The sequence below is a fragment of the Mya arenaria genome, chromosome 6 (assembly GCF_026914265.1).
Source record: "Mya arenaria isolate MELC-2E11 chromosome 6, ASM2691426v1".
Lineage (NCBI taxonomy): Eukaryota > Metazoa > Mollusca > Bivalvia > Myida > Myidae > Mya > Mya arenaria.
Window position 1 is genome coordinate 68,198,851 of NC_069127.1, and position 27,727 is coordinate 68,226,577.

A 27,727-nucleotide genomic window follows, 5' to 3' on the forward strand; every position below is an offset into this window, starting at 1 on the left:
TTGGGCATAACTCAACAATTATTATTATTATTATCACAATACCTCAACATTGTTTCTTAAAAAACAACAGATAGCGTTAGCTTTTAAAAGAAAACACGAAAAATTGAAACCCATAAAGGTAAATGTGTGAAAAACGTACCCATGGCAGACAGTTCATCGCTGATAGACTGTCCCTCGGACTTGCTGATGGAGATAGACGTTCTCGGGTCCCTCTGTGGAGGCACAGGAGCTGCTGGAAATAGATATTATACATGAATAATCCTTGATCAAAAAAAATATGTACCATTTAAATAGATAAAAGAAAAACTGTCAAATCAGTAATCATACTGTTAGGTGAAAATGTATGAATATAGAGTATAATTAGGAATACCCCGGTAAACCTAGTATTTGATTTTACATTAAAGTAACAATTTTTAATAATATGAAAAAAGATTTTGTATATTTTTACAGTATAATTTTAATATTAGGGATTAAAAATTATCGATCATGAAAAATTATCGTTCAACCTATTTGGATCATTTTCGATTATGTAGTCATAATCAAATGTTAAAAAAGAACTGTTTACAAAAGGTGTTCAAATGTTAAAACAAGCTGCTTGAACATACAAGCAAACTCTTATGATGTCTTTTGTTATTTACAAGTAATTGTTCTATGGCTCAAGGGCTTAAGGTATTAAGTAGGGGTGATATAATAATGTTTAATGTTGATCAACAATTCCCATTGAAACAGTTTATAAAACCTTTCCCAATCCGTTTACATTGATTACACTTACAACAAAAGTTAATATGGTTTCAAATTGTCATTTTTTTTTTCAAAAGGTTTGTAATGAATTTCTTCTGTTTTTCTGTTAAAAACAGACAAAACCAAACAAAAATACAAAACATTCTAAGAATGCGACAGCAACAAAAGCTTCGAAGCAGCCATTTCATATGTATGAAATTAGATACTAAAAATATTCAATGGAAGGAACTGACAGGATATATTACAGGATCAAACAATGATTGAGCATGCCAGAATGATTGCAAAAAAACTGCAACATGACGAATGTTTACACAATTAAACAAGTAACCAATACCATTCAGGACAAAAAATAACCGGTAACCCGAGAACAGGCTACTCCATTTCAGGAAAAAATATAAGTTTGTTATTATAAACAAACAAATAAAGGTGCTCGTCATACATTTTCGTACTTAAATGTAAGATTATTTACGTCATAACAGGAAGAGTAATAGTTATTTTACTGCTTTAATTTTGACCAATGATTTCAACACAAAGATTTTATGCGCTAACACAGTCTTTAAATAAATATATATCTTAACTTGTATCATGCTAAAACTATTACCTTTTTTCTTCATTTTGTGAGGCATTGTCATAGACTTGTCCCCATTAAACCAGTCTGCACGCCCCCCACTTGGTTGAACCGTCACAACCTTCATCGCGAGTGTATCGCCTGTCGACCTTATCAAGTGCACCACGCGGTCGTGGGAGGCTTTGATCACATTCTCCCCATTGATCTGAAATATGGACCCCAAAACATGTATTAAAAAACTAGGAGATGTCAACAAAAATATGAATCACAATTTCATCGCTTGTGATTTTAATTATTGTTGTGTAACCTTAAAGTAGTGCATTAGGCACTGGTTTCAATGAAAGATGTCAGAACATTAAGACATCACTGTAAGTTGATGGCGAATAATAAATTGCTTTAAATAGATGAAAATTCTGGGTATTAAGTATTGTTCAGGTCTTAGATTCAGAGAAAAACACCCAAATAAGGTATGCACATCAATAAGAACCATTATCGTACTTGCATAGATTACGTAAATGTAACAACATTTTCAGTCTATTGTTTATTCTTCATTTTGCAAAAACAAGACTTTATGAGCAACTATTGGTTTCACTAAGTCCGATACAAGGATATAAATATTATCTGATGTCATTAGATATTTTTCCTGTAAAACAAATACACACAATAAACCACTAAATAACTTTGAAATGACTCATATATTGTAAACATGTACTATCTTGAATTTTGACAAAATATGATATAGAAAAAATGTTTGTTTTGTATGCATCATAACTAAAATGAAGCATATCTAAAGGGCCTTCTGTGTTTTAATATCTAACTAGATTTCCATGAAATGCCTGTGCTGCCTCACAGGAGCGCTCACAATGACCTTGTCCTTAAACCTACTGACCATAACCAACATGCATATCAAATTTGAAGACTTTACAACATGTTGTTCAAAAGTTATCAATCAGAAAAAAATCGATGATGCTGTGGATGTTGACACAGACAATTATAAATTAGTCCCTACAAAGTCATGTCCGATACGTTTGGAAGTTAACACAAACAGTCACTCAGTAGATCAAACCAACATTTTTTTATGGATGACAAAATTCTCATTAATTGACATTCAAAACATTAATCATAAAAATAAAATTTAATATCAAAGTGATGGGTTACTATTCACAAGCTAGGTGAACTTTATACTGACATAGTAAATCAAATCACCCTTTTATATAGTGAAACTATTGTACTTTTTGCTTTTCTTCGCTTTTGAAACAAAATTGATGGGTTCATTTTAATTCTACACAGACAAAATTAAGTAATAGTCTTTATTTGTTTCTCTTAATGATAAAGTTGTCAGCCTGGGCAAAGCCAGGCCTCAACTTATTGTTTAGAAGACCAAATAGTTTCTTAGTGTTTAGCACAAATTGCCTATCAAATGCCTCTTTACCAGCACAAGCTTCTGGGTTATATATAGTCACTTAATAAAACCAGTAAAAGACTAAATGAAAATTGGGTGGTTAACGAAGTGTATGTATTTTTGGTTGTCAGAGCTCTTCTTAATCATTAAATGTGAATCTGTCCAGCAAACCCATTAGCAGTGCATGTCAGCCATGAAGACTAAAAACAATTTTGTTCTGTTCAAGCAAAATCAACATTTTTGACATTATGATTTTCAAATCAAAAGTGAAATAATTCCATATCAATTATATATCATGTTCTTATGACATTTAGTATCTGTATCAAAGCAATTTTACATGATATAGAAACACATTTAGTATCTGTATCAAAGCAATTTTACATGATACAGAAACGGTAGAAATCGGTTTCGGCAATGGTAAAGCAAAGATAGAACTATACAACAATGCGTAAATATGCAAATATGGGCTCTTGATCAAATATTTTCTCTAAATTAAATATCTACTTTAAACATACATGTTCCTCCATATCAGATTTCGATGTATTTAAAGAGTTATCAAAGTGACCTATAAAATGTTGATAGATAAAAACCGGTAAGTTCGACCATCCCAAAATGTAAACATTATAAAGATGTATATTTCAATCTCCTAAACCGATTTCAAGAGGTTTCAATTCATGACAAGCCTTGTGCGATCAAATATTTTTAAAAACAAACTCATTTAAATCAGCAAAATATTTGTTGAATTTGTATCAAGCTCTTATTAAATGTTATTTTTGGAATTTACTCAATGTCATTTATATAAGTCCACCTTCTTATATACTCCTGTGTGTTTAACTTCAGACTTATCTATTTTATATTCATGTGCTGACAGTATGAAATGGATCCCTTCTAAATTACATAACTTTTGAATGCCATAAAAGCTTTATATTTCGTGTAATATACAGGGTCCTCAATAAGTTTTGGTTGAACCGTCTCAAATAGTAAAGTAAACGACCAGCTTCTACTTATTCTACTGAAAATTCATTTAGTTTTCCAAATTTGAAATGGCCCTATTGCCATTTGAACCGTCCATTTTGGCCGGCAGCCGGTTCTTATTGAGAACACTGAATATATAACATGAACTAATAAAAATAAATATGCTTGAGCTACTGAATTGCGATGATGATGAACCTGACAACTCCATACCTTTGACAATATCATGATATTTTTGTTAAATATTCTTATGGCTAAAAATAATTACAATAAAGAGTTTATGTAAAAACTATGATTTATTTATATAATTCTACACCATCGTGTACCTCAAGAATGAAATCCCCTCCATGCAGACCCGCGCGGTCAGACACGCTCCCGGGATCAACACTATCCAGGTACTGCAACGCCGGGAACTCTGCAGTCGGCCGGAAATCTAGCTCTCCATTCGGCTTCAACTGGGCTGGAAACGGTACAGACAGTTAGTATTTATGTCAATTTTCTATAAAGATATCTCAAAAAGTCTGAAAAGGGTGTATGATAGTGATTTATGTGTCCAGCTCTCAACAAAGAGGTCACTGGTTTGAACATATTAGCCTATGGTCACATTCTCACAGCCTTTTAAAATGGACATCAGTACATCAGTACCCAGGCATTTTGATTCAGAAAATGGACTTAAATGCAGCTAATAGCTGTCCCTTTTAATCACAATATAAAACTTATAAATTTGTTTAAAACAATTTAACATCAAAAGAGTTCTTTAAAAGCCTAACTTAAAAGTATGTTGCCCTTAATGAGGTGTTGTTGCAAAAACATAATTCCAACATTTTCTTCTGCTGCGCTAGGATTGTTATATTATACCTATTATAACGGTAAATTGAAGCTATTATTTTCTTATTGGAGATACTTTGCTAACTAAAATGAAAAGTTTGAAATCCCATTTTGAAGCATTCTTTAATAACAGGTCTAATATTTTGATTTGTAAGATAACATTGTCATTGATTATTTTAATAATTGCTCTTAAGTCGCTTAATAATAGAATTCAAGTATAAACATCTAACATCTAGCAAAAACAGACAATTTACTTAACCGTGCATTAACATTCTTTACAGGGAAATAATAGTACAAAACACTTCCTAGGGCTATATTAGTAATACCACAATACAATTTGAATTAACAAGCCATTCATATTCTAGTCAGGTAAAATAACATTGCACAAATGTTAAGACCTTTAATATATGTACTTAAACCAGGGGGAAACATCAGGTGAAGGGTTCAGCAGACCGGAGATTTCAGGTCACCAAAACAGCATTATCGGCATGACCGGTTGCCAGCACACTACTGTGTCCAGATAGCGGGGACTTATCGGACAATAAAGCACCTCCTTCACCCAGCTATGTGAACAATATAGGCATGTCTTTGAACAAAAGACCCCCAGTAGTCAGCTCCTGCCATATTTTAACATACTTGACGTTAATAAAATGCATCAAAGCTGACCATGTCACTGGAGTACAGTCATGTAGCTCCAAATAGATACAGTATGCTGGTAATAAAATTCATCAGAGCTGACCATGTCACTGGCATAGCTCCATTGAAATACTGTACACCAGGGTCTGCACTCTTTTTTTAAAAACATTCTTATTTAGTCAAAGATATACCAGAAAACGCTACTGCATGCTTTAAGAAATCAAAACTTCCTGGGCGAAGAATGCAACTGGACCTTGGCCATTAAAAGCAGTACAGGCCAGTACATTAAATATGGTCTTGTATGTAGTTACATCCCTGTATACATGATTTAAATATGTGTCATAGGAAGTTTTATCATTTTGTTTTGTTCTGATTGTAACTAAATATAAATGTTCACTTAGGGCTGCTATTCGAGTCCTGTCATCTATAAATGGAAACCTTTTATCTACAAAAACATCCACAGATGTGTGTTATTGTGAGAAAAAAATGGCATGATTAATCAAAACACAAAATGACAGCCAAAAAACAAGGCAGACGTTGAAGACCATCAACATATTTCTCACATAAAAGCTTTACCGCAAATCACTGGGCATCTAAACAACACCATTTCTTGAAGCATGTGTGTCAAGGGTGACAACCTTACATTGTCCGTAATTTGTATGTACATGAACAACTGACAGCCTGAGAAACAATAAAATCGTCTAGGTATCAGTGTAAATTCTGGGGATTTACCAAATATGTCTTTATGACCGAAAGCTGCTTATAGTTCATATAGGTTACATATAATATTCATTCTTGGACGGAATTAGGGAAACTTAAATCGTTATATACATCTTGTATATTTATGGTAAACAGTTATAAAATGAAAGCATATATTGGTTAACATAAATAAGAATTTTGAAACTGGAAGATAAGAGCTCAAGGGCAGATCCAGGATTTGATGGTACATTATTGTTAAAGAGCGCACAACTTAATTGGGATGTACACCCCTGCCAGCCGAGAACTGGAAAACTATAAACTTAGAATGTGGTATGGGGGTCGTAGGACCTGCCAGAAGATTCTTTGTTTTTTACAATTTTGTTTTAGAATGATCAATAAATCTACACATTCTTTCCGATTTGGGGAAATATTTATTTTTTTAATCATATGTATGTAGAAATATTATATTGCTAGGATTGAATGCTTTTGTACTTTTTGTTTGAATAAATGAAAATGTCCATGATCTTTTTTATATATTATTTGTTTGTTAATTTTAGTATTAAATGTTGCGTTCTTCATTGTATTCTTAATGTCTATACATAAATTGAGACACGAGCGAGGGTTGAGCCTCACTATGAATTCCCAAATGAAGTATATACAAGAGCACTGTGTTAAAACGAATAAAACAAAGAACAATTAAATCACCTTAAATACTTTCTTACTATAGACATCTTAAATGCAAATTTAACATCAAAGAGTGTATTGTAGTGTATTGTTCACACATACATAGCTGGTGGGGGCAGGGTCGTTGACAATCAGTGACAGTTTGACAAATCACCACTCATAAAAATTGCATCAACTAGATCAATTTCTTCAGCAAAATCCAATATAACTGCAATTTGTTGACTAGTCTGCACTAAATGTTAGGCTATATGTGTTTAAAAACTTGAATTAGAGAGGTACAATGAAACAACCTTCATGGCCGCCATTTGCAAAATCATTGCATTAATGTACAATATAATATTATATAGTTCTAATAATGTTTAAATTATATTTGTTCATGAAGATAGCATTTTTAAAATTTTGCATTAATAATTCTAAATTTATTCTTTAGAATTAACTATTTCAAGTAAATTGCTTTTCTTATGTATTTTTAAATGATTTTTTTTTTACCGATGTATTTTTTCCATCTCTGCATTACCTTGTTTGCAACCATAGCTCTTTGAAATTGCCACATGTTGTTTCCGATTTTCAGCATCATCTGCTGACTTACTTCTTTTTAGTCGCTTTTTCAGTACACTCAACTTTCGAAACTTTTTACGAAGCATTTCCATTGTTTAATAGATGACTCTGACAGCAAACTTCGCTTTTTGCTATATGAATTCAAATGTTTTTTTGTTGAAACACTGACTGGAATATCTTTCAGAAACCATGAGAAATATATTTAACACTGTTATACAAATATTGTGAAGTTATATTACTTGTTTCAATTCAATTACCTAGGAATCCGTCATAATATCCCGTAATCATTGAAAAACAATTGACCGAACCTTTAGAAAGCACTTCGGCCATAATCAATACAGTTCCATATGTTACCTAAACAAATGTTTATACTTTATTTGCAATTCATGGAATAAAAGCAAACAGCTTTTATAAATAATATTAGCCTTTCTTTTAACAAATATGAAGCGAAAAAAAATCTCATATTAATGTTATTCACTGAATTAAGTATTATAATCTCCGTAGTAATGCATTCTAACGAAATGCTTTTAGTATAAGATTCCAAAACGAAATAGCCTGGTCTTGACTCCATTTATGATTAATCTCTACTGTCAACATCTTATTAACAATGAATCTAAATGTTAACTCGCCAATTAAAATACTAATTATGATCAAAATATTAACAATGAATTACTGGGACAAGGAAACTGAACATGATTATTCCCATTCAAGTCTTGTATATGATGTCAATGCGTTGACAGTTATGATAGAATTCGAAGCTTTGCAATGATGGATGTTTGAAAGATGTCAGAGTTGGATGTAACATTTCACTTTACTATTCAATCCTAATGATGGGCTGTCTTTCGTAAGCCTTTAATGTTGCCCTTGAATAATGGAGGTTGTCTTATACTTATTTTGTGGGATTGTGCTAAGTAGGCTGGTCAACTTATATTGAAACATTACATACATGTACGCGAAGGGTCCATCAATTTACCCACAACCTGTTGCAAAAGAGATGGACATCTGTATCAGAAGACCAATCTCCCCTGGACGTTTAAGGGTCTTATTCCCAAGTTCAAGAAAACCTGTGAACCTGTGGAATATCACTTCATTTCTTGAATGTGTGAGACTTTCGTTTCATTTCTATACTCTAAATTATTTACAAAAATATTTTAATATTTACGAGAACCATTGTATGGTTTCACTGTTTCACGTCCCTTATTATACTTACATTTAGCACCACGAAGCACAAAGCCATAGCCCTCTGGGGCCCGTTGAAGCACCACTGTACGCGGACCATAGTCACTGGAATAGAGAAAATCATTGTGTAAGAATATGTTAAGTTATAGAAATGGTATGTGATGTAACAACAGCATATGCCAAGTAATCAGGAAAATACAGATCTGTAAACAAAATAGAAACTGAATTCATTATAACACAAGTACTGCACGCTTTATACATGTAGCTCTCAGATAAAAGGAATTAAACTTAATAAATGATAACAACAATAACAGCAACAACGATACGAAGGTAAACAAGAGAGCTCGAGAATGAACGTCTAAGCTAGTCTGATGTTATATAGTAAAAGAATGGCATAACTCTTATCAAAGACAGAATTATGAGCCTAGCTGTACATTTGAATATCTTTATCAAGTTTTGTCCGAGGTTTAAGTCTGTGCATGCCTGAAAGGTGACAACAATGCCAAGGCTATGACTGTGAATACAGGTCTGACTTTATTCTTTGGAAAACAGAAAAGCAAAAAATAGTATTATAACATTATACAGTATTTCCTTTGTTGGAAAAATAAGAATATTGTCTGCAAATGACAATATAAGTAATATAACTGCAATATGTTTGTTAATTACCATCTGACCTTTAAATGTCAGGTGACATAGAAAAAGAAAAAACTGTCTATGAATATTTTATAACAAGTTGTCATCACAATAACTATATATTATTCATGATGAAAGTTCATCAGTCAGCGTGCTAACGATGCAGCAAAACTTATCCAGTGTTCATGCACTGTAGTTAACAGCTGCTTGTAATAAAGAAGTTATATGGTAATATATATACTTAAATGTCTGAGACAGACTGAAAATTACAATGCATAAAACATTAGCGTCCATTTGAAAGTGTCACATACATTTCTAATCCTTTCTTGTTCTCAGCGGTCACTGAAATGACCGTCACCTCATGGTCAGATTCATTAATACATTCAACTCCATCTTCCAGAGACAAATCAAACTTCCTGTGAAGTTTACGCGAACATATTATATTCCGTAAGATTCTTGCTGGCATTTTTTAAACTATAAAAGATTTACACTCATATATGTATATATTATCTTCCATTTATATAGCATACATAATAACCTTAGATTGTTCATTAAGTAAAAAAAAACACTGATTCATTAGTTCACTGAATTCCTTAAAATTGGAAATAACATCAAACAGTCAAGTGAAACTGTAAATCTGTACTGAAACTATAGCTACTAAAAACTATAAATTTTAACATTCCTTATTTTTTATCTGTGCATTCTTTTTGTTTCCTTCAAAACTTTTCAAATAGAGTCAACAAGCTGTTAAATTAGTACAATATAAGAATTTGACAAGGAAACAAAACAATTGCTAATAATATGGTCCTAGGGGCATAAAGGGAACATTTGTGGAAATTTCGTCTGGTAGATTTCTCACAGCCAATCAATTGTACAATACCCTCTTATAATAATCTTGTTCTTGTTAAAATAGGGAAAATAAACCACCTCCTTTTTTAAGCACTGAGCTCTCTCAGGCTGGTCAGAGTATCTATTTATGTTTATTAATAAAGAAATAAACAGATAAATAAGGCATTTGAAAGCTTCCCATAACCTGATAGCAAAAAAACTGTTCTTTGTTTTAATGTATGCATGTTCAAACAACCCCCAAAAATAACAATAAACATGCAAATGTTGACAAGTTTTGTTTTAATGTTGACAAATAACAAGACCATTTTAAAACTGTTTATATGTTATATACACCCGCTATATTTTCATTTGTTTACAATGGTCTTTGAGTTCCTGTGTTAAAGGGGATCGAATGTGTTTTTTTCTATTTGTGCATAAATTTATCGCCTTATATCTTTTTATCATTATATTTATAAAATCAATTTTGTTTTAAGTCTCAACTTATCACCTCATATGTATGTTTTTAAATAAAACAACAGAAAAGTTTTATATTTGAATACATCAAAACACTTCAAACAGCCACTGCTGAGCCTTTAACGATCAATTTAGATTAAAATTTCAAAAAAAAATCATATTTATGTGCACTGAAATGACATTGTGCTTACATAATTATGATGTACAAAATCACTTCATGTCCAAATGTGGACCGCAGACTTACTGTACTTACTATCTCACAGTTGTGAAATGATAAGATCTTGAGTTACTAGCAGGTAATTCCCTGAGTGTATTAGAAGTAGCTAGCCTTGAAGTAAGAGTTGTGGTCCTTGAGTCTAAGGTATTCTCCCTTTTTGAGCTATAAACTCCAGATCGGGAGAACAAAGTGGCTGCCTTAGAAGCTCCACGGGCCTGAGAGAAAATAGATCCTGTTCGAGACTTCTTTGTGTCATATTTTGATGCCCCTAGCGTCCCGGAACCTAAAGTCCCTTCACTACCACTACTTTTACTCTTTTTTTTTGCAAAGGCTTTCGACATTGTCACATAGAGTCTTTATATTAATTGTATCTCCAAAATATAAATATTTCTGGCCGGCATAATACTGCATCAGCATAAATTCTAACACAGAACATAATAGAAAAAAAGGTTAATTCCTATATTTATGCCATATTTTAAAAGTTATAACTTAACACATAACTCATCCATCATCTTTTTAACTCCATCTTGTTGGTGTAGGTCACATGACAGTAACAGTTCGGACTTTACCCGATTTCTTCAGTATCTACTATCTAGTCTATATTAGGGACAAACCCTATCAATATTGTGCTCTATAATCACATTATCACTTGTGTTTGGGCTTTCTCCTATCTTCAGTAATTAAATCAATTAACTGTTTGACAATGTACATGATATATACTGCTCGACTTTGTTCCTGAGGTTACTTCAGCAAAAATATGTCGAAAATATGCGTATGGGAGCGGGATGCAACTTCATTTTGCTTAAAATTAAGGAAGTGATCTTCTTTCAAGGGTATTTTTTTGGATGAAGTGGTTATGGTAGTTTTGTAATAAAATGTCAGATAAGAATAATGAAATTTGATAAAATATGACAAAAAGCCTCTTTAGAAATGTCTTTTTCCGTTCAAGACAAGTTAGGTTTTATCCTTTTTACCATTTAATATTATTAAACAAATAAGTGGCATCCAAGCAGAATGATGATAAATAAGGAAACCTAACTGAAAGTTGCTGTTGAAAAAAGATAAATTAGTCTGACTTAAGTGCATTTTAATCTATTAAAATATGTCACCCAAGAAGACAAAGCAGTCATTTTAGATTTATTCGGGCTTTCACATAAAATTATTCATTTCAAGTAACAATATGAAATCACAATGTATATATTGAACATTTTTTTTTAGCTAAGACAAAAACCCAAAGTCAGAATTTTTAGCATCTGATAGTAATTAAAGGTTTGATGTGGTTTCATACAATAATGACAAGTCTACACAATCAAATCTCCTTCAAATATCAGAAATGTACCACACAATATTACTTACGAATACTCGTCTGAGCAAAATTCACCAAATTCTAGCTCTTCAATATCTAAATAGCGATAAAAATCCATGGAAACAGTCTAAAAACACACATAGAAAGGATGAAAGGATCAACATTAAAATGCTCATAATAACGCGCTGACACCTTAAAAGAAATGTTCAAATAAAGATGAAACTCAGTCAGAGGCCTTGTGAATTAACGGGCTACATTTCCTGGACAAACAAAGCTTGTGTACATTCATGTACGACATGTACCAAATATTGTCCCCAAAAAGGTGGTGGAGTTATCCTCTCTTGTCAAAAATTATGCAAGTGTTGCTCAACATAAGTTTTATTACATTTTTATTGCCACTTGTGTCATTTACGATTGACAGGACCTTGCAATATTTTGGCTGGCTATCAAAAATGCAGATTAGAATAAATAGCCTTCAATTTTGTAACCACACTGTTTCTGATAGTCCATCTGTGCATTAATTGGTCAGGATTTGAAAAAGCCCTTTGTATTTTCTGTACTTGGTCAATCAGCAGAAGTAAAAAATTTAACCAATATATGCAAAAGTACTTAACCGTGCTACATTATAGTGTTTGTTTTCGCATTACTTACCAAAAACCACCATAACCTGCACAAAATAGGTATAAAGCTTATTTAGTGCTTTGATAAATAATAGTGATGTTTGTTGCCTCCATTTTTTGCACATTCATTAACATGATAACACTCAAATACATGCTGAATCAGCATTTATCAAATTTAATATGTTTTCATCAATGAAATATTTCAGTTTAATACTTTTTGAATGGGAATGAAATTCTTTTGCCCTTTAAAACGTATAGAAAGGCGGAGGATGTTTTAAGGCCATCTTTCGGTTAAGCAAACAAAACAGATTAACAACCTGTAGTTCACATTACAACAACAATTCACATCTCCTGTACCTTTGGGGTAATTCTTTATGTTTTACAAAGGATGGGAAAATTAATCATTTACGGTATAAATGTTATCGCCAGGCCCAAAAATGTGCAACACAATGTGCACATTGTGTGACAAGAATTTTCTACATTTTTGTATTTTACATTTTTGTTCAGCAGTGTTTTCTTTGTTTGTAAGAAATGTTGAACACTTTCACATAGGGTGAGAGTTAGGTCTAGTGTTTTAAGGTGTCAAGTTCTCACCCAAGAGGTTGTGCGTATGATCCCCACCAGGGGTACTTTCTCACGGCACCAGTACTGGTTTCAACCATGGAAACAGATTCGAGAGTGATTCTATAAGCTTCAGCTTTCGTCACAATCAAGCTTAAAGAAATTATTATAAACTAACACTTCCAAAATATTTACCAGGCCTTGAATTGTTTTTGGAATTTATAATTATCTCCCCCTGTGCGTAATGTCCTAGACACTGAAAGGACTTGGTGTCAATAAGTCTGCAACCTTACCAACTGGCAATATTACTTGTTCATTATCTTGTTTTTAAAGTGGATCTAATCGCCTACAAGCCCCTGTCCACTGGCTGTAATCACCTACTTCAAAATAGTTTAGATAACCCTTTCAAATAAACTGATATATAATGACGCAATTAAAATTGATAATACCAATGACAAGTTAATGAGATTTTAAAGAATAAGAACAAACAATCAATTTAAATACCGGTAAGTTTTTTTAAAACAGATTTTTGGTTGCACAAAATTAAACTCATAATATATGGTACTTTGTTTTTATGTCTGGAACAGATTTTCAATGTCAGATCCAAACCAAAAATGCATATATTTGTTGTCAACAACACTATTGAAGCAGGCATTGAAAAAGTAAATACATATCACAAAGTATGTGTTAGACTTTTCTTTACTAAGTTCGCTTTATGTTATAATAGAAGTTCCATCACTGTTTACATGACCAAGTTTGTCACGCTTGCCAATCAATACCACAATAGCATAGAATTTACTCATTCATTGACAAATTTATATATGAATACATTCAAATTTAACTGGAGCAAATATTTGGTAATACTTCAGAGTTCCGCCCTTAATTTTTGATAATATCTAATAATACAATTATCATCATTTTAATGACTCAGGTTATGTTCTCAACAGCAAGAAACCAAACCTAAAACGACAATAAATACTGATTGTGATTCATCAAAGATTTTCTTTCAAAATGCAGTATTCGGATATGCACGATATGAAGTGACAATTTTTCAATCAACGCTGTGAGATCAATTACTGAAATCGTTTGAAAGATGGTCATTTCCATCACAATGTGATCAATAGCTTTTGTCAGTAATTGGGTTGTAACTTTAGAATAGGCTTTAACTTAGTTTCTTAAGAACTTTTCCACTCTAGTTCTTGACGCAAAGATTTCTACAAGATGAAAGTCTGTCTTGCTGTAGTGCCATAAAAGGCATTCACAGATCAGCATGTATGACATCTTTATTTTACAGAGAACTTACTGAAGATTGATTCTGGCATAAGCTGACACTTTCTAGTATCACGCTCAAGTTTGTTTCAGGGGTTAGACAAGAACCAGTAGAGATGTCCATATTGAGACACCATGAGAAAGTTCCCCTAGTTTGGAGCGCACACATAACCTCTTTGGTGAGAGACAGACATGTAAACCAGTAGACCACACTCCCCCTACAGTTAAATTCACGCTATAATAATAAAGGTCAAGGTCAAAATTATGATACCTGGTTACCATTTTGTAAATATATATTTATTAATTTGGTAACGCTTTCATTAGCTGGCTAGTGACGATTGATGTATCAAGGGAACATATAGGGTTATTTTGCAAGCTGTCCAATGATCCTACTGAAACAAAAGGTAATTTTTCTCACAGCAATGACCTCGAAGAAAACTCTGTCAGGAACTAAGGTATGCAAAATCGGTATGCTTAAATGAATGAAATAAGACACGCAAAAACTTTATCAATTTTTTTCATTAAAAACATTGTATCAATCAAATGGTGTGACGTCTACACTATAGGTAGGTCTGATAAGGGGATAACATGTTATCATTTTTACTGCCAGTTTAGGAATTTGACCCCACATTACAATGAATGACACCCACCAAAAATCTGTTTTGGTTTTAGTATTATTTATGAGGATTTATTTAGTTAACCTAACACCTTCCTGACAGTGCCCTAAATTCCTATGGGAGTTTTGTGTTAACACCCTATTTAAGGCTAGTAATCGACAATCCTCAAAACCCACAAGAAGATAGGCTAGCCATTTTGAAATACCCTGTTCTTTGTGTCAAATATTTAGTGCTCATTTAGTACATTATGACCGATATAAAGCTGTTTAATATCTCTGTGAACCTTTTTAATATCTCCGTGCAGGAATGAGTAATGACAATATGGAAATTTTAACGTTTATTTGCTTAGTTTTAGTTGCCGAGATTTTCACGAAGCAGTCCATTTCACAAGCCAGCGTGAAATTTGTGACTCAAGGCCACACAAAACGACCAACACCTATAGAACGATGACTTCAAATTTGCCCTTGGTGACGATACAAACTGTACCCGAACAAATTACATCTTTTTAACCTGAATCAATGGATTTCTCATTATTCTATTAAGGCCTTTATGCTTCAGAGAATGTCTATGTTGACCATCGGTCAAACTGGCTATAAATTAAATGAACTTTAACGAAATAATGCTGTGGTCATCATCGTTTTTCTCCAATACAGTGTAATGTCATGGACAATGTCCAAACGATGGACTTTACAACAATCAAGAAAATGTCGAAGCTGAAGAATCATGTTGAAAAAGAGCATAAAAATGCTGCGTATTGCATGATGATTATCTAAAAATAATTGTATCATCTTTGAACATATTTGAGAGAAAAAACAAAAACACCATTATGGAAATGCAGTTTTCCTAGCCAGTCATTTTGCAAAAAGCCGTTTATATGTCATACAACTGAACTAAAATGTCTTGGGTTACAAGATTATTTCGGAAAGGATTTCATTACAAATAATAGAGTCCAGGATGTTACATGAAACCTACACCGATGATTAAATCTGAGATATTTCTAAATTTAGTTTCGCTTAAATTGTGTACATGAAAACCATTAAGGCTTTTAGTTTATACTACTTGCATTTCATTAGGACCAAGCGAACCAAAATCATCACCAGTTATGTCATCATGAAACAAACAATTCAAAAAAGAGTCCCCATCTAAAAACCACCATTCTTATGTGCAAATTCAATCATTTAAAGCAGATGATTTCTATCTGAACATTACCTACATAGAATTTTACCTTCAATGAAAAAATTATATCAGGTTACGGAAAAAACTACTAGTTTTGAAAGTAAACGCCCATATAAGATTCTTTTAACATGCAATAATTATGAAGATTGGAAATGTCAGTTAAGTTCACTTTTCAATGTATGGAATTGACATTTTTCTGCTGATGTTGACTCAAAATGTTGACCAAACTCTCCACATTGGGCAAACGTCCAAGGTAAGAATGCTAAATAGGGGATCAGCTTAAACAGATACCATTGAAGATTTGGAGATTCACAAAATTTCAAATAATAAATCTTTAATCTTTATCCTAAATGAGAGTGAAACCGGCCATATATACAAGATTTCTTTCAAGAGTTGACCTAGTGTCAATATTTAAAATCCTATCTGGACTCTAACGCATATTTAAAGGTATATTGAGTAAACACTACCTATATTTAACAACGGCAGATAATCAGTTGCATTCAATTTGTTACGACGTTAAATTAAATTTTATAGATCTGTCAAAGTAACAAGCTTCATCAAACTAGGAAATCAATTACTTTCAAAATCGTTCAATACAGATTTCTAACTGTTCTTAAAAGTTGATCGATTATATTGCATTGTTGCCTTAGGCATTCAAATAAGTTTAGATTTGACATAAAATAACTAAAATTTCGTGTAAACACACTTACAGGCCTTTTCATAAATACAATTTTTAATTTTCAACATGTTCGTGATAAGTGTCTGTATACACAAGAGGTCAAAACTGAATCATATTCCCCATGCTATCAAGTTTCAAGTAATAATGTAAGACTAGAAAGATAAAATCTGTTGAAATATACAAATTTTAATTATGCAGGTTTTTTGCCCCTTCATGAGAATACAGCAAACAGATTTCTTCAATTTATCAGCAGATATTTTTATAAGCTCAGATATAAAAAATCTCGGAAAAATACATAACATTATAATCTTTAAATCCATTCAGTATTCTATTATAACTATAATAAGCTTAGATCGATTTGTTATTGCAATGCACATGTATACTGCTCATTAGTCAATATTTAACTGCATGTACATGTTCAATTTATATACATGTATTCAATACAGTATTGATACTAAATTAATTGTTGTCTTATGTTGGAAATTATACGACAGTACTTTAATTTGTACAAAAAAGTTGAAAGTAAATGGAAATTTATGTTAAACATTTATCATTTTAGAATGGGTTTTGGTTCACCGACTCTTTAAATAAAACCAAAAAAACATTCATACAAAACATTTTAAATTATTTTGTGAAAATAAAGCAAATAACCGAAGGTAGGTCAAGCATAGCGCAAAATTTGAAAAGGATTGCCCTCCTTCATTGAAATAGATTTAGCAACAAAGATATGTGGGACTCTCTGTTGAGAAACATCCATCATTACAATGACAAACAGCTGTAAATTAGATTTTACACCTTTTGGCTGCATGTAAAAAATGCTGTAATAAATTACATACTGCATACAAAAGTTGTATTAAAAGGCATTTTAAATTGTATTACACTACATTTAACCTTGCATGGTGTTTTGAATTGCAAATGAGACCTTATCTTGCTCCGATCCACACATTCAAATGGTGTGACATCAGATTGATACAAGCTGTTGTAAAGATCACAAGACACTGCAATGTATTGTCAAGCACACAAACATCTTGACCATGTTAGTTGTTTGTCCAAGAAACAACAAAACTATTGATATCATTCAATCCATACCTGATTTTTGTGCTCTAAATTTAAGACATTAATTATGTATCTTAAAAGGCATCAATTGATGGAATTGGATGAGAAATCAATTAAAAAATCAACATTTATTATGATATACCTTGGTATAGGGGGCCTGTGCTGAGATTCCTTATTTCTGCCCCTCAAAGTAGCCCCATACACTTGTTCTATCCTTAGAAGGTCCGGTGCGCTAGCATAGAGCGACATTGTTTTCTGGCTAGGACCTGGTGGCGGAGGGGGTGCCATTTTTGGGGCCGGCGTGGAAGACGCAAGACTAAAATTATCATCCCCTTCAATGTCTATAGGTACAGCTGTCATCGACAGTTTTGGTCTCCGAAACATTTTATCCAGCCCGGAGGTCGAGCCTGTGTGAAGCACATGACCGTTAGTGAAATTATATTTTGAAGTCTCAAAATTCCTTGGCAGTGTTTTTGTTTTCAACCTTTTCTCCATTTTTAATCTCTTTTTCTCTTCCTTCGCTCTCTTTTTCTCCTCTTTCTCCCGCCTTTTCCTCTCATCCTTTTCTTGTTTCTTTAACAACTTCATCAGTTTTTTATCACCTTTTGATTCCGTTAGCAGCGTCGGCATGCTTGAAAACTTGTGTTTTGACTGCATTAAAGTTCCTTGTTTTCGCCCTACTGTATAGAAATCCATATCAGATCGAGGCACCCTTGTATGCATGTCGTTTATCACGATGTTATCACCCCCAGGTCTACGAATCATAATACCCGACTGAGGTATGCCATTTACGGCATAACTATTGGAACCAGCAGTTGACATATCTCGCGTTCTCTGTCTATCATCCATATTCATTTTATATAAGTTAAAATCACTTAAACTTCTTTCAATTCTTTTTAAACCATTTTCAGTTCCATATCGATTCTCATAAGAACCATGTGTGTACACTATTTCAGATTTATTGTCCCATACCTGGCTAGAGTTATTTTTAGCTTTAGCACCTGTATTAATGAAATTATCCAAACTTAGGTCATTCCTTGAATAATCCTGGCTTTGATATGAACTATCAGGAGACACTGTATGACTTTTATCATGGTATGTAGAGTTAACGTTACACACATCAGTAAATTCCAATTCTGATGAATAACTGCTACCATTCAAGTGCGGACTAGGTTTAACTTTGTCAACACTGTGGGAAGGACTATTTACACTGTTACTCCGATATACAGTATGAATAGCTCCAATGGGTGATACTCCATGCTTGGCATTAGTCCAGTTCTCTCTTTGAATGATTATTCCATCGTGTTCGGTCTCATGTGACAAGCCAGGTATTTGGTCTTGTTCAGACCATTTTTGTATTACATAATCTGTATCACGAAGAGGTTTACGATTTTCACTCACAGGAGCGGACTGGCTTCTTTTCTTGTAAAGCCGTTTTCTGCTCCCATTGCTAGCAGTACTACCATAAGAATCTGTTGAATTTACACTCCCGTAATTGCTGTCGCTGTCACGTCTTGGTGAATTTTGAGCACTGCTATATCCCCTTCTTGATGCTCGAGGTGTGCTTGTGGCATATGGTCTACTACGGTCCGAATCTCTGTCATCCACTGGCTTATTTACCACCACACTAACACCACCATTAGCACGTTTCTCAATTGACAATGTGTTGTGATTGACAATGTCATAATCAACACTGTTGTACGCTTCACTAGACGAAGGATCTGAGTTTGTGCCCCGGGCCTTATCTATAACATAGACCTGAGCTCGACTGTCATTCAAGGAAGTACCTGGGGGTATAGCAACCGCTTTAATTGGTGTGCTTTTTCGCGGTGACTTTGAGATGTCAGATGAGGCCTGAGTAGACTTTGGTCGTAATCCATTTGGAAGAGCAATGAATTTATTCAATGGAAAAGACTTGTCTGGGAGTGATTTAGCTGATTTTTCTGCTGTTTTAATGTTTCTGTCTGGTGATGTATTATTTCTGTTATTTGCAGATTTCACTGATATTTTCATAGAGTTCTTTATATCATTAATTGTTCGCTTTTTTATAGCCTTTTGACTCATTTTGTTGGTACTGTCTTAGGCTATTTGTACTGGGTATAATTTATTACTCAAGTATACATCAATATCAACAATGTCCGACACTCAAAATAGGAATTGTTCTCCTTCTGATATTGTAAACTGTCAATAGGTCATTAAATCCCAATGTCCATACCTGTGTAAGATTGTGTGTCTTGTACAATGTGTGAACAAAAGGTTGAAGTCAAACAATACCGAAAACCCAATTGATTTTATGGATAACACAACAATGAGTAGCACAATAGGGTAGCACAATTTCCATTCATCAATGCCTTATATATATATTAATATCTGCCACAGAAGTTCATTAACCACAATTATGTATGAATAACATCTCAACTGCAACCACCAAAAATTTCACTAATTTTATATTTCGAAATAGTATGAAGAATCACAATATCAGTATGTTTCCGAAAATTACCCAACCATATATCCTGATATGTCAATCACTTCTGTCCAAGTTCTGATGACAAGGCATATTAACATCAAAGTTTTAAAATATTTCAAATCATTAATGAAATCCGGCACAATTAATACCTTTTTTCTCACAATAGATCCTCACAACCAGAAGGAATTAAGTCCGATTAGCCGTTTTTTTTCTATTGTATTTGAAAGCCTTTCACTTTTATATATTATGACCAGTTATTCAACAAACAATACTCCATATACCTATATACATATGTAATATTATATACTCTTTAAGAGCATTGAGAATGGCCAAATGAGCTTTCCAAAAGGTCGGATAACGGATTTTATCAAAAAAGATTATGTCCCAGGAACGTTTTACAGGTGTACATGGTAGAACGTTGTCATTGGAACAAAAGAGAGAAATATCGGGAAGTATTGATCGAGAAAATGTGAGAGAGGCATTTATCAGGAATTCAAGAATAAAACCGATCACTGTTTACGTTGCTGTTGTGATGTACAGAAGGCATCAATGGAAATAAACTATGGCATGCTTTCATTTGTCTTATATGGTCGTCCTGAGACTTTCATTAACGAGCCTATGTCCAATCATTTTGAAGAGGCTGACCAATGACTGATTAATTGCTGTGCCCGCTTTGTATTTCATGAATATTGGAAAAGAGCTAATTGTTTTCTGAGGAATAAATAAATAATGATTTTTTTTTATATCAATGAGCAGTAAATTGCAGGTTTATGATAGAAAAACATGTATTCTCCCCCAATGAGATGTAACAGGCTTTAAATCACCATTTTTCAAATACACATTTGTTTTTGCGAATACTTGACAAGGTTTTTATGACTACCTTTAATATTTATACTTGGTCCGTGCCATGTTTTAAAAATGTTACACCTGTTCCAAGAACTGTCAAGCCTACTTGTGACACAACATCGAAACATGTACAATGGACTTATGCTCTAGGTTATAGGATATATTATCTATCAATTATAACAATTAATGTTGGAATAATTTTTTATCATTCACTAATTAAAGCTATCTGATCAAAATCTCTAGACATGCTCTTAAATCAAGGCATGTTTTATCTAATTTTAGATTATAAATTTCGAAATATATGCACAAATCATCAGTGACTAAGACTGGGGCGATATTTCTGTTTACTCTGAACTATTATTTATCATTAATTAATCAATAGCCTGCAACATCTGTTAATTGAACATTAGGTTTGATAAAATGGGTGGACCACAAATCTAACAATTGATCTGAGATAAGCATTCAGACTAAAACATGATTCATTTCATGTTGACAGAGAAAGGGTAGAGTCATTTTTCATCTGAAGAAATCTATTGCGTAATATACGAATACTCACTCAGTGCCCAAGAATTCTTTATGTTCAGGGGAGACAACTACAGAAATTTTAAATTAAAATAAAGAAATGAAGTCATAATTTTCTCCCTTATACCCAAAGATGACAAAACAGTGCTTTAAGTAAAATAAGCTCCCACGAATGTGAAAAAAAGTGTTATTATACATAACAAGAAAAAAAACCTTACCAGAACTTAAAAAATCATCAATAATAACCCCTTTTGTTCACACATTCACTACAACACACTTATTAAGTTCCATACTCCACAAACATTAGTTTAATGATTTATAGCACATGATCCTAAACAAAACGTTACATTTTGTTTTATCGCTTTTATGCAGCCATTTCCATCCATTATCTGAAGAGAAAATCAATCTTTGAACTCTCTTATCAATCTATATTCCACAATAATCCAACGTTTTAACAATTAGTCCTCTTTAAGAAGCGCTTTACAATGGGTGGACCACAAATCTAACAATTGAAACAATTTTCATGTACAAAATTAAAAAGCTTCAGGTTGGTTGGTACGAAAGCTCTACCTTGAGTTATAAGATTTTTTTACCTTTGGCCACTTAATAAATAATAAATCCAATTTCAAAACATAACTTTTCAGCATCCTTTTTTAAAATGTGCACACAAATTTCAACTGCTAAATATATACTGTATTGTCCACAGTTTTTCACAGACCAACGTGAATCATCCATTCATACCAAGTTAGGAAAAATCAATTCCCTTTCTTAGTCCAGTCGCCAGTTTCCTTCCTTTAAATTGTCTCACCTGCTCGATAATTGATTGTTAAAGACAGGCACCATATGGAATCGATCACATGACCATAGATTTCCCCGTTATAGTCATGACCATGCTTAGAATAGAATAGTCCATAATTTATATTGTCATATAATATACATGTCAGGGGTGTAGCTAAGCCTATTTTGTTATGTAACACACGCTATGGAGCCAAGGGCATTATAACTCCTTGCCCAAACTTATTTACTGGTTTTGACATATTTGGCAAAAATAATCCTTTAAATTTGCAGATATCATTAGCTATAATGCCCCTGAATGTACATGAATAACCTAATTCAGACACTCGTAGAGTGTCAATAAATGTACCAACAAGACATTTCCAAAGTAATTTAAGCATATCCTATATTTGAATTTAAAATAACATTTATATACAGATCCAGCATTGAACTATGAAAATTTATTGGAATCACCTGAATAGTTTAATACCATTAAATATATTAACAGTCCATATCAGATACTTTACTCTAACATTTTATCGCTACCATTTTAAAGATGGCATATATATCAGTGGAAAGAACATTCTTTATATATGACACTAGGAAAAAGATTGGAATGTAAATAGTAAGAATTCAACTCTCAACAACCGTTTCAGGTTTCCTTTATTGCGATTACGCAAACACCTCAACACCATTATTTATACAACCTCCCTGTTTTATGTGTCCACTCAAACATTGGTAAGACAATCTCATTGTAACAATCCATACAGATTTACATACAGCGGCGTGTCAACATTCTTCTGTCACTCCATTGTATAAGATCGAAGATTATTTTAAACCTTTTTTTCTATCTTCAAAAACTTGTATGTGACAAGTGCCTACTCTTAATCCTTCCTGCAAGGAATACTGATTTTTTACTCACAAGAAAACATGTAACACAGTTAATCTGATCGTAAAACACTGTTTATCCAAGTGTTTTTATCTAGTTTGATTCAATCCATATTGTAGATAATTCAATTTTTAACATTCCTTGATCCTTAAATGACCGTGGCCATTTTAGCATACATTTATTTATAATTACTAAAATACCTTGTAAATAAATTTGTACATGTTGTGGAAAATATTCATAAGTTTCATTTTTGAGCATTCATTAGGTTGTATACCTTGAAACCTTGAATATCTTGTATTTAAATATTAATCAGTGAAACAGTTTATTGAAAGAAATTGAGCTCGGCATCTTTCATTTAATCCTGAAGCATTAATACATACTTGAAGCATCACAAAATATCACTTTTAAACGCAATAGAAGTGATGATTTATTTTATTCACCCTCATTCATCAAATATTCTGTTTCAATTTCACACAGACCTTGTTTTGAAATGAAATAGGTCTTTAATAGACTGATCAATGAATATTTAAACTACTAATATACTCAATATATGAATAGCATTCACTTTTCAATATCATTGAACGAGATATTGATTCTAAATTTAAAAACATTTTAAAAATAATGTTTTGAAAATAGGTTGTTTTACAAATCCTTTTGTTAAACTCATGAATAGCATATTCTTAATTGTATTTTCTTTTATTTTCGACAATCTAATATTTCAGGAAGACATATCACAATTGCTATATTTGGAAACCCAATAGTAGTTTTTCTTTGCATGACCCAATAGTTAATAAATACATTTTCCGTACTGTAAATGAAACATTTGGTTTGAAGCTTCATTCAATATCACAAAGAAAAACACACAATTAGCAGGAGCTCAAATCCATGCAAAATTATTTTTTTTTGAATACTCAGACCTATAATAATCTTCAGTCAGAAAATAGCCCTGATCCTGGCAGTTGTGTTATTAAATAGCCCTGATCCTGGCAGTTGTGTTATTAAATAGCCCTGATCCTGGCAGTTGTGTTATTAAATAGCCCTGATCCTGGCAGTTGTGTTATTAAATAGCCCTGATCCTGGCAGTTGTGTTATTAAATAGCCCTGATCCTGGCAGTTGTGTTATTAAATAGCCCTGATCCTGGCAGTTGTGTTATTAAATAGCCCTGATCCTGACAGTTGTGTTATTAAATAGCCCTGATCCTGGCAGTTGTGTTATTAAATAGCCCTGATCCTGGCAGTTGTGTTATTAAATAGCCCTGATCCTGGCAGTTGTGTTATTAAATAGCCCTGATCCTGGCAGTTGTGTTATTAAATAGCCCTGATCCTGGCAGTTGTGTTATTAAATAGCCCTGATCCTGGCAGTTGTGTTATTAAATAGCCCTGATCCTGGCAGTTGTGTTATTAAATAGCCCTGATCCTGGCAGTTGTGTTATTAAATAGCCCTGATCCTGGCAGTTGTGTTATTTAACATCCAACATAAAGTATTTCTAATAATTTTATCGAATTTTATTGAAAAGGTAATGAAAAGTGAATCCTATTTATCAACACTCAAATTCTATAACTTAATCCTCGAATGAAAATCCTTGTTTGCACTTCCAAACTATCATAACTTTATTAACTTGTTGCAAACGTCACACACCCTAACAGTTACACACACTCGAATACTGAATTATGATGTTTCATCCATTTTAGATTGTAGTAATTCATAAATAACCCATGTGCCTATTATATCTGAATTATTACAGCCAGAATCTCAGATGTTTCAATAAGATAAAAACGCAAATATTGTATAAAATTTTCTCACGATGGTCTTTCAGAACATATTTAGAGTGAGCACTTTCATAAACGTTCATGACTGAATAAGCAGTTGAAGTTTGGCGATGGAGTTAAATAGTTGAAATTCAAATGAAACTGTAACTTTTCAATATCACTTTAATTGGCCTATTTGTGGGGGTCATAATCACATCAGACCAATTTAAGTCATTTGACTATGTTGCAACGTTTAACATTAAGACACAAAATTGTTAAATCGAAGATAGATAACGATTTGGGTGTATTTTTAAGTGGCTGACTCTGAAATAATTCATCCCATAAATACATATAAATATATGAGTGTTTACATATACTGATTTTTTTCTTAAATAAGGAAATGCAGCATTTATTTCTGACGTATCAGTAGTCAAGAAACTCTTAATGACAAAATAACTTATTTACAGTCACTGTTCAAAACCCTGAAAATACTTAAAAGTCTCTTAGTAAAATCGGTGAGCCTATCTAAAAGAGCACTTGAGACAGAAAATAAGATAAATGTATCGATTCCTGACCTATATACTTCTTTATCAGAATTTCTCCTTAAAAAGTTCACCTGATATTTTGGATTTTAATGGCGATTAATGATAATGTCAATGATATGAATGATAAAGATTTGGATTTTTTTAAGACCATCGTTCACATTTGAAAAGAAAATTGATATACTTTATGTCTACAGCACTATAGCTTTTGTGACTGCCAATAATTCAATAAGCGGGATCCATCATGGTGACAAAATCTCTGTCATTTTATGAGATCACTTTAATTGTATCTGGGGTATAGGTAATTCTTATTTATTATAATTTATTGTCATTTTGAAGGCTAAGAAATCATTATATAGCACATAAATCATTCTCAGAGAATGTTCCAATTTCATATGCTTTCATCGGAAGTCTTTTCATTCACTCACTTACTATCTTATCACGCTTAACTATGGAACAAGTAAACATCTTTTAAAACTACTGCAGCTTATTGTGGACTTGGATAAGTTGTCCACAGTTTGCACATTTAAATGATTTGATTGGTTAATATATTTTTTTGAAAAATATTGACCAATCAATAAATATATTGGCCAACTTTAAGAAAAACAAAGATTTAACCAGTCTTATACAATTGGCTGCTGTAGTCCAACAGATATATGGATATAACAATGATGAAGTCGTTCAGATATCACAAATCATGCACTATCCAAATGTTATCTATCATGCAACAATGTTAAAACTTCATTCACATCATTGACATAGTCCAGTAACACTACCAAACACCAGTAAAACAAGAGTTTTGCATCCTTGTTTTTCAAGCAATCTAAGCCAATGATTGCCATTATGCTTCATGAATGAAGTTTGACCAATAATACAAAGAACTTTCTCATTAAATTCTCATTATCATATACAGTATGGAAGAGAGATTCTTTGACAGTATAGCAGCATACCTGCAGGGACAATATTATCAACGATTGTAAAACAAAATGTCCTAAGAGAACGATTTTCAACTGAATACTCAGCAAGACTAAAAAATGAAACTAAAGATTCTACTTGTTCATCTAAATAAGCATAGAGAAACATGCAGGCTAACCTCATATCAGGTGGCATAAGACGGGCCAGAGTGTTGCGGTTGTGATGCATGGAGAAATCCACAGAATCATCGGACAGCAGGTCATTCATGGAACCCGCTGAAAAATATGAAACAATTCAATTTTCATTTTAAACCTTTTCAAACCTTTTCAACTGTTCTACAATCAGGCTCATATCTTCTGTCAATTTTTTTTTATATCAAGTATATTTTGAAACATTTAAGAGGTCATATTTTTGAGCCAGAGTCTCAAACACAGACTCATGTGATTAATGAAATGCTCCAGGCCAGTCCAGGGTATGTGGAAGAAACCAGACTGTCTGGCTCACACTTTTCCAAGGCTGGGAGTCAAACCCAGAACACCTTAGTGAGGAACTTATACTTGTGTTCTTACAACATATTTTGATTTTTTAAACAGTTGCTGGGTTTACTCAGTTAACTTATGTTCATTAAAAAATATGTTAATTACTACGATCCAACACAAATTGACTCTCTGAATTATTACATAATGATTGTTTTTGCACACTCCATTGATTTAGATTCTTAAACAACTGTGTCATAATTATCTGAACTAATTAAACCTGAAACCTATTACAAGTGCTAAATTGAAAAGAACAAGGGGTCGAATTTCAATATCTTTGTGGGGGGGGGGCATTATGTAATACAATCATATTAATTACTCAAACGAGCAAAACATATTCCATATCATATATCTGTAGCATATACAACTAATATTTTGTTTATTGTTGCATGAAAAAAATATTGAATTTTATCTCATTAGAAAATTTATTTTTCTATATTAAGGGAGGCAATTCATTTAAAACAAAAAGGTTTCTGTACCAAGTGCTTTCCCTTTGCACAAAACTGGATAAATACGATGTAGAAGGGCCTGTTGTTGTTGTTTCATAGAAGAAATACTTATAGCAATTCACATGAGCTTGTATGTGTCCTAAAATCTTACATAAAAGAATGTAGTCTGAAAAACGAAAAATTAACTAAATAGGCCTTGGGCATTACAACCTTCCTTGTTTTAGAGTTTACTCCCTTTATAAATTTCAGAAGGTATATATCCACCATGCAACAATAAAACATGCATCTTCTGCACATAAAACACAGTGCCCATTGCTTCATAATAAATAATTCAG

The 27,727-nt window shown here is 32.7% G+C and overlaps 1 protein-coding gene across 8 annotated transcripts in view; it reads right to left on the bottom strand.

The window, feature by feature from the left end:
- The window catches only part of LOC128237343 (SH3 and multiple ankyrin repeat domains protein 2-like), a 62,631-nt gene that overhangs the window by 5,951 nt on the left and 28,953 nt on the right, over nucleotides 1–27,727 (bottom strand). For 5 of the 8 annotated variants that reach the window (XM_052952763.1, XM_052952771.1, XM_052952765.1 and 2 more), the window contains 5 exons: nucleotides 26,586–26,682; nucleotides 8,299–8,372; nucleotides 4,010–4,143; nucleotides 1,343–1,514; nucleotides 140–232 (listed from right to left, as the gene is read on the bottom strand). In XM_052952763.1, coding sequence (XP_052808723.1) covers nucleotides 140–232; nucleotides 1,343–1,514; nucleotides 4,010–4,143; nucleotides 8,299–8,372; nucleotides 26,586–26,682 — 570 coding nt within the window. Of the gene's footprint in view, nucleotides 1–139; nucleotides 233–1,342; nucleotides 1,515–4,009; nucleotides 4,144–8,298; nucleotides 8,373–17,845; nucleotides 19,919–20,319; nucleotides 20,795–21,756; nucleotides 22,011–26,585; nucleotides 26,683–27,727 lie in introns of those variants that run through there. The other 3 variants (XM_052952768.1, XM_052952769.1, XM_052952767.1) reach the window with 3 other exon arrangements.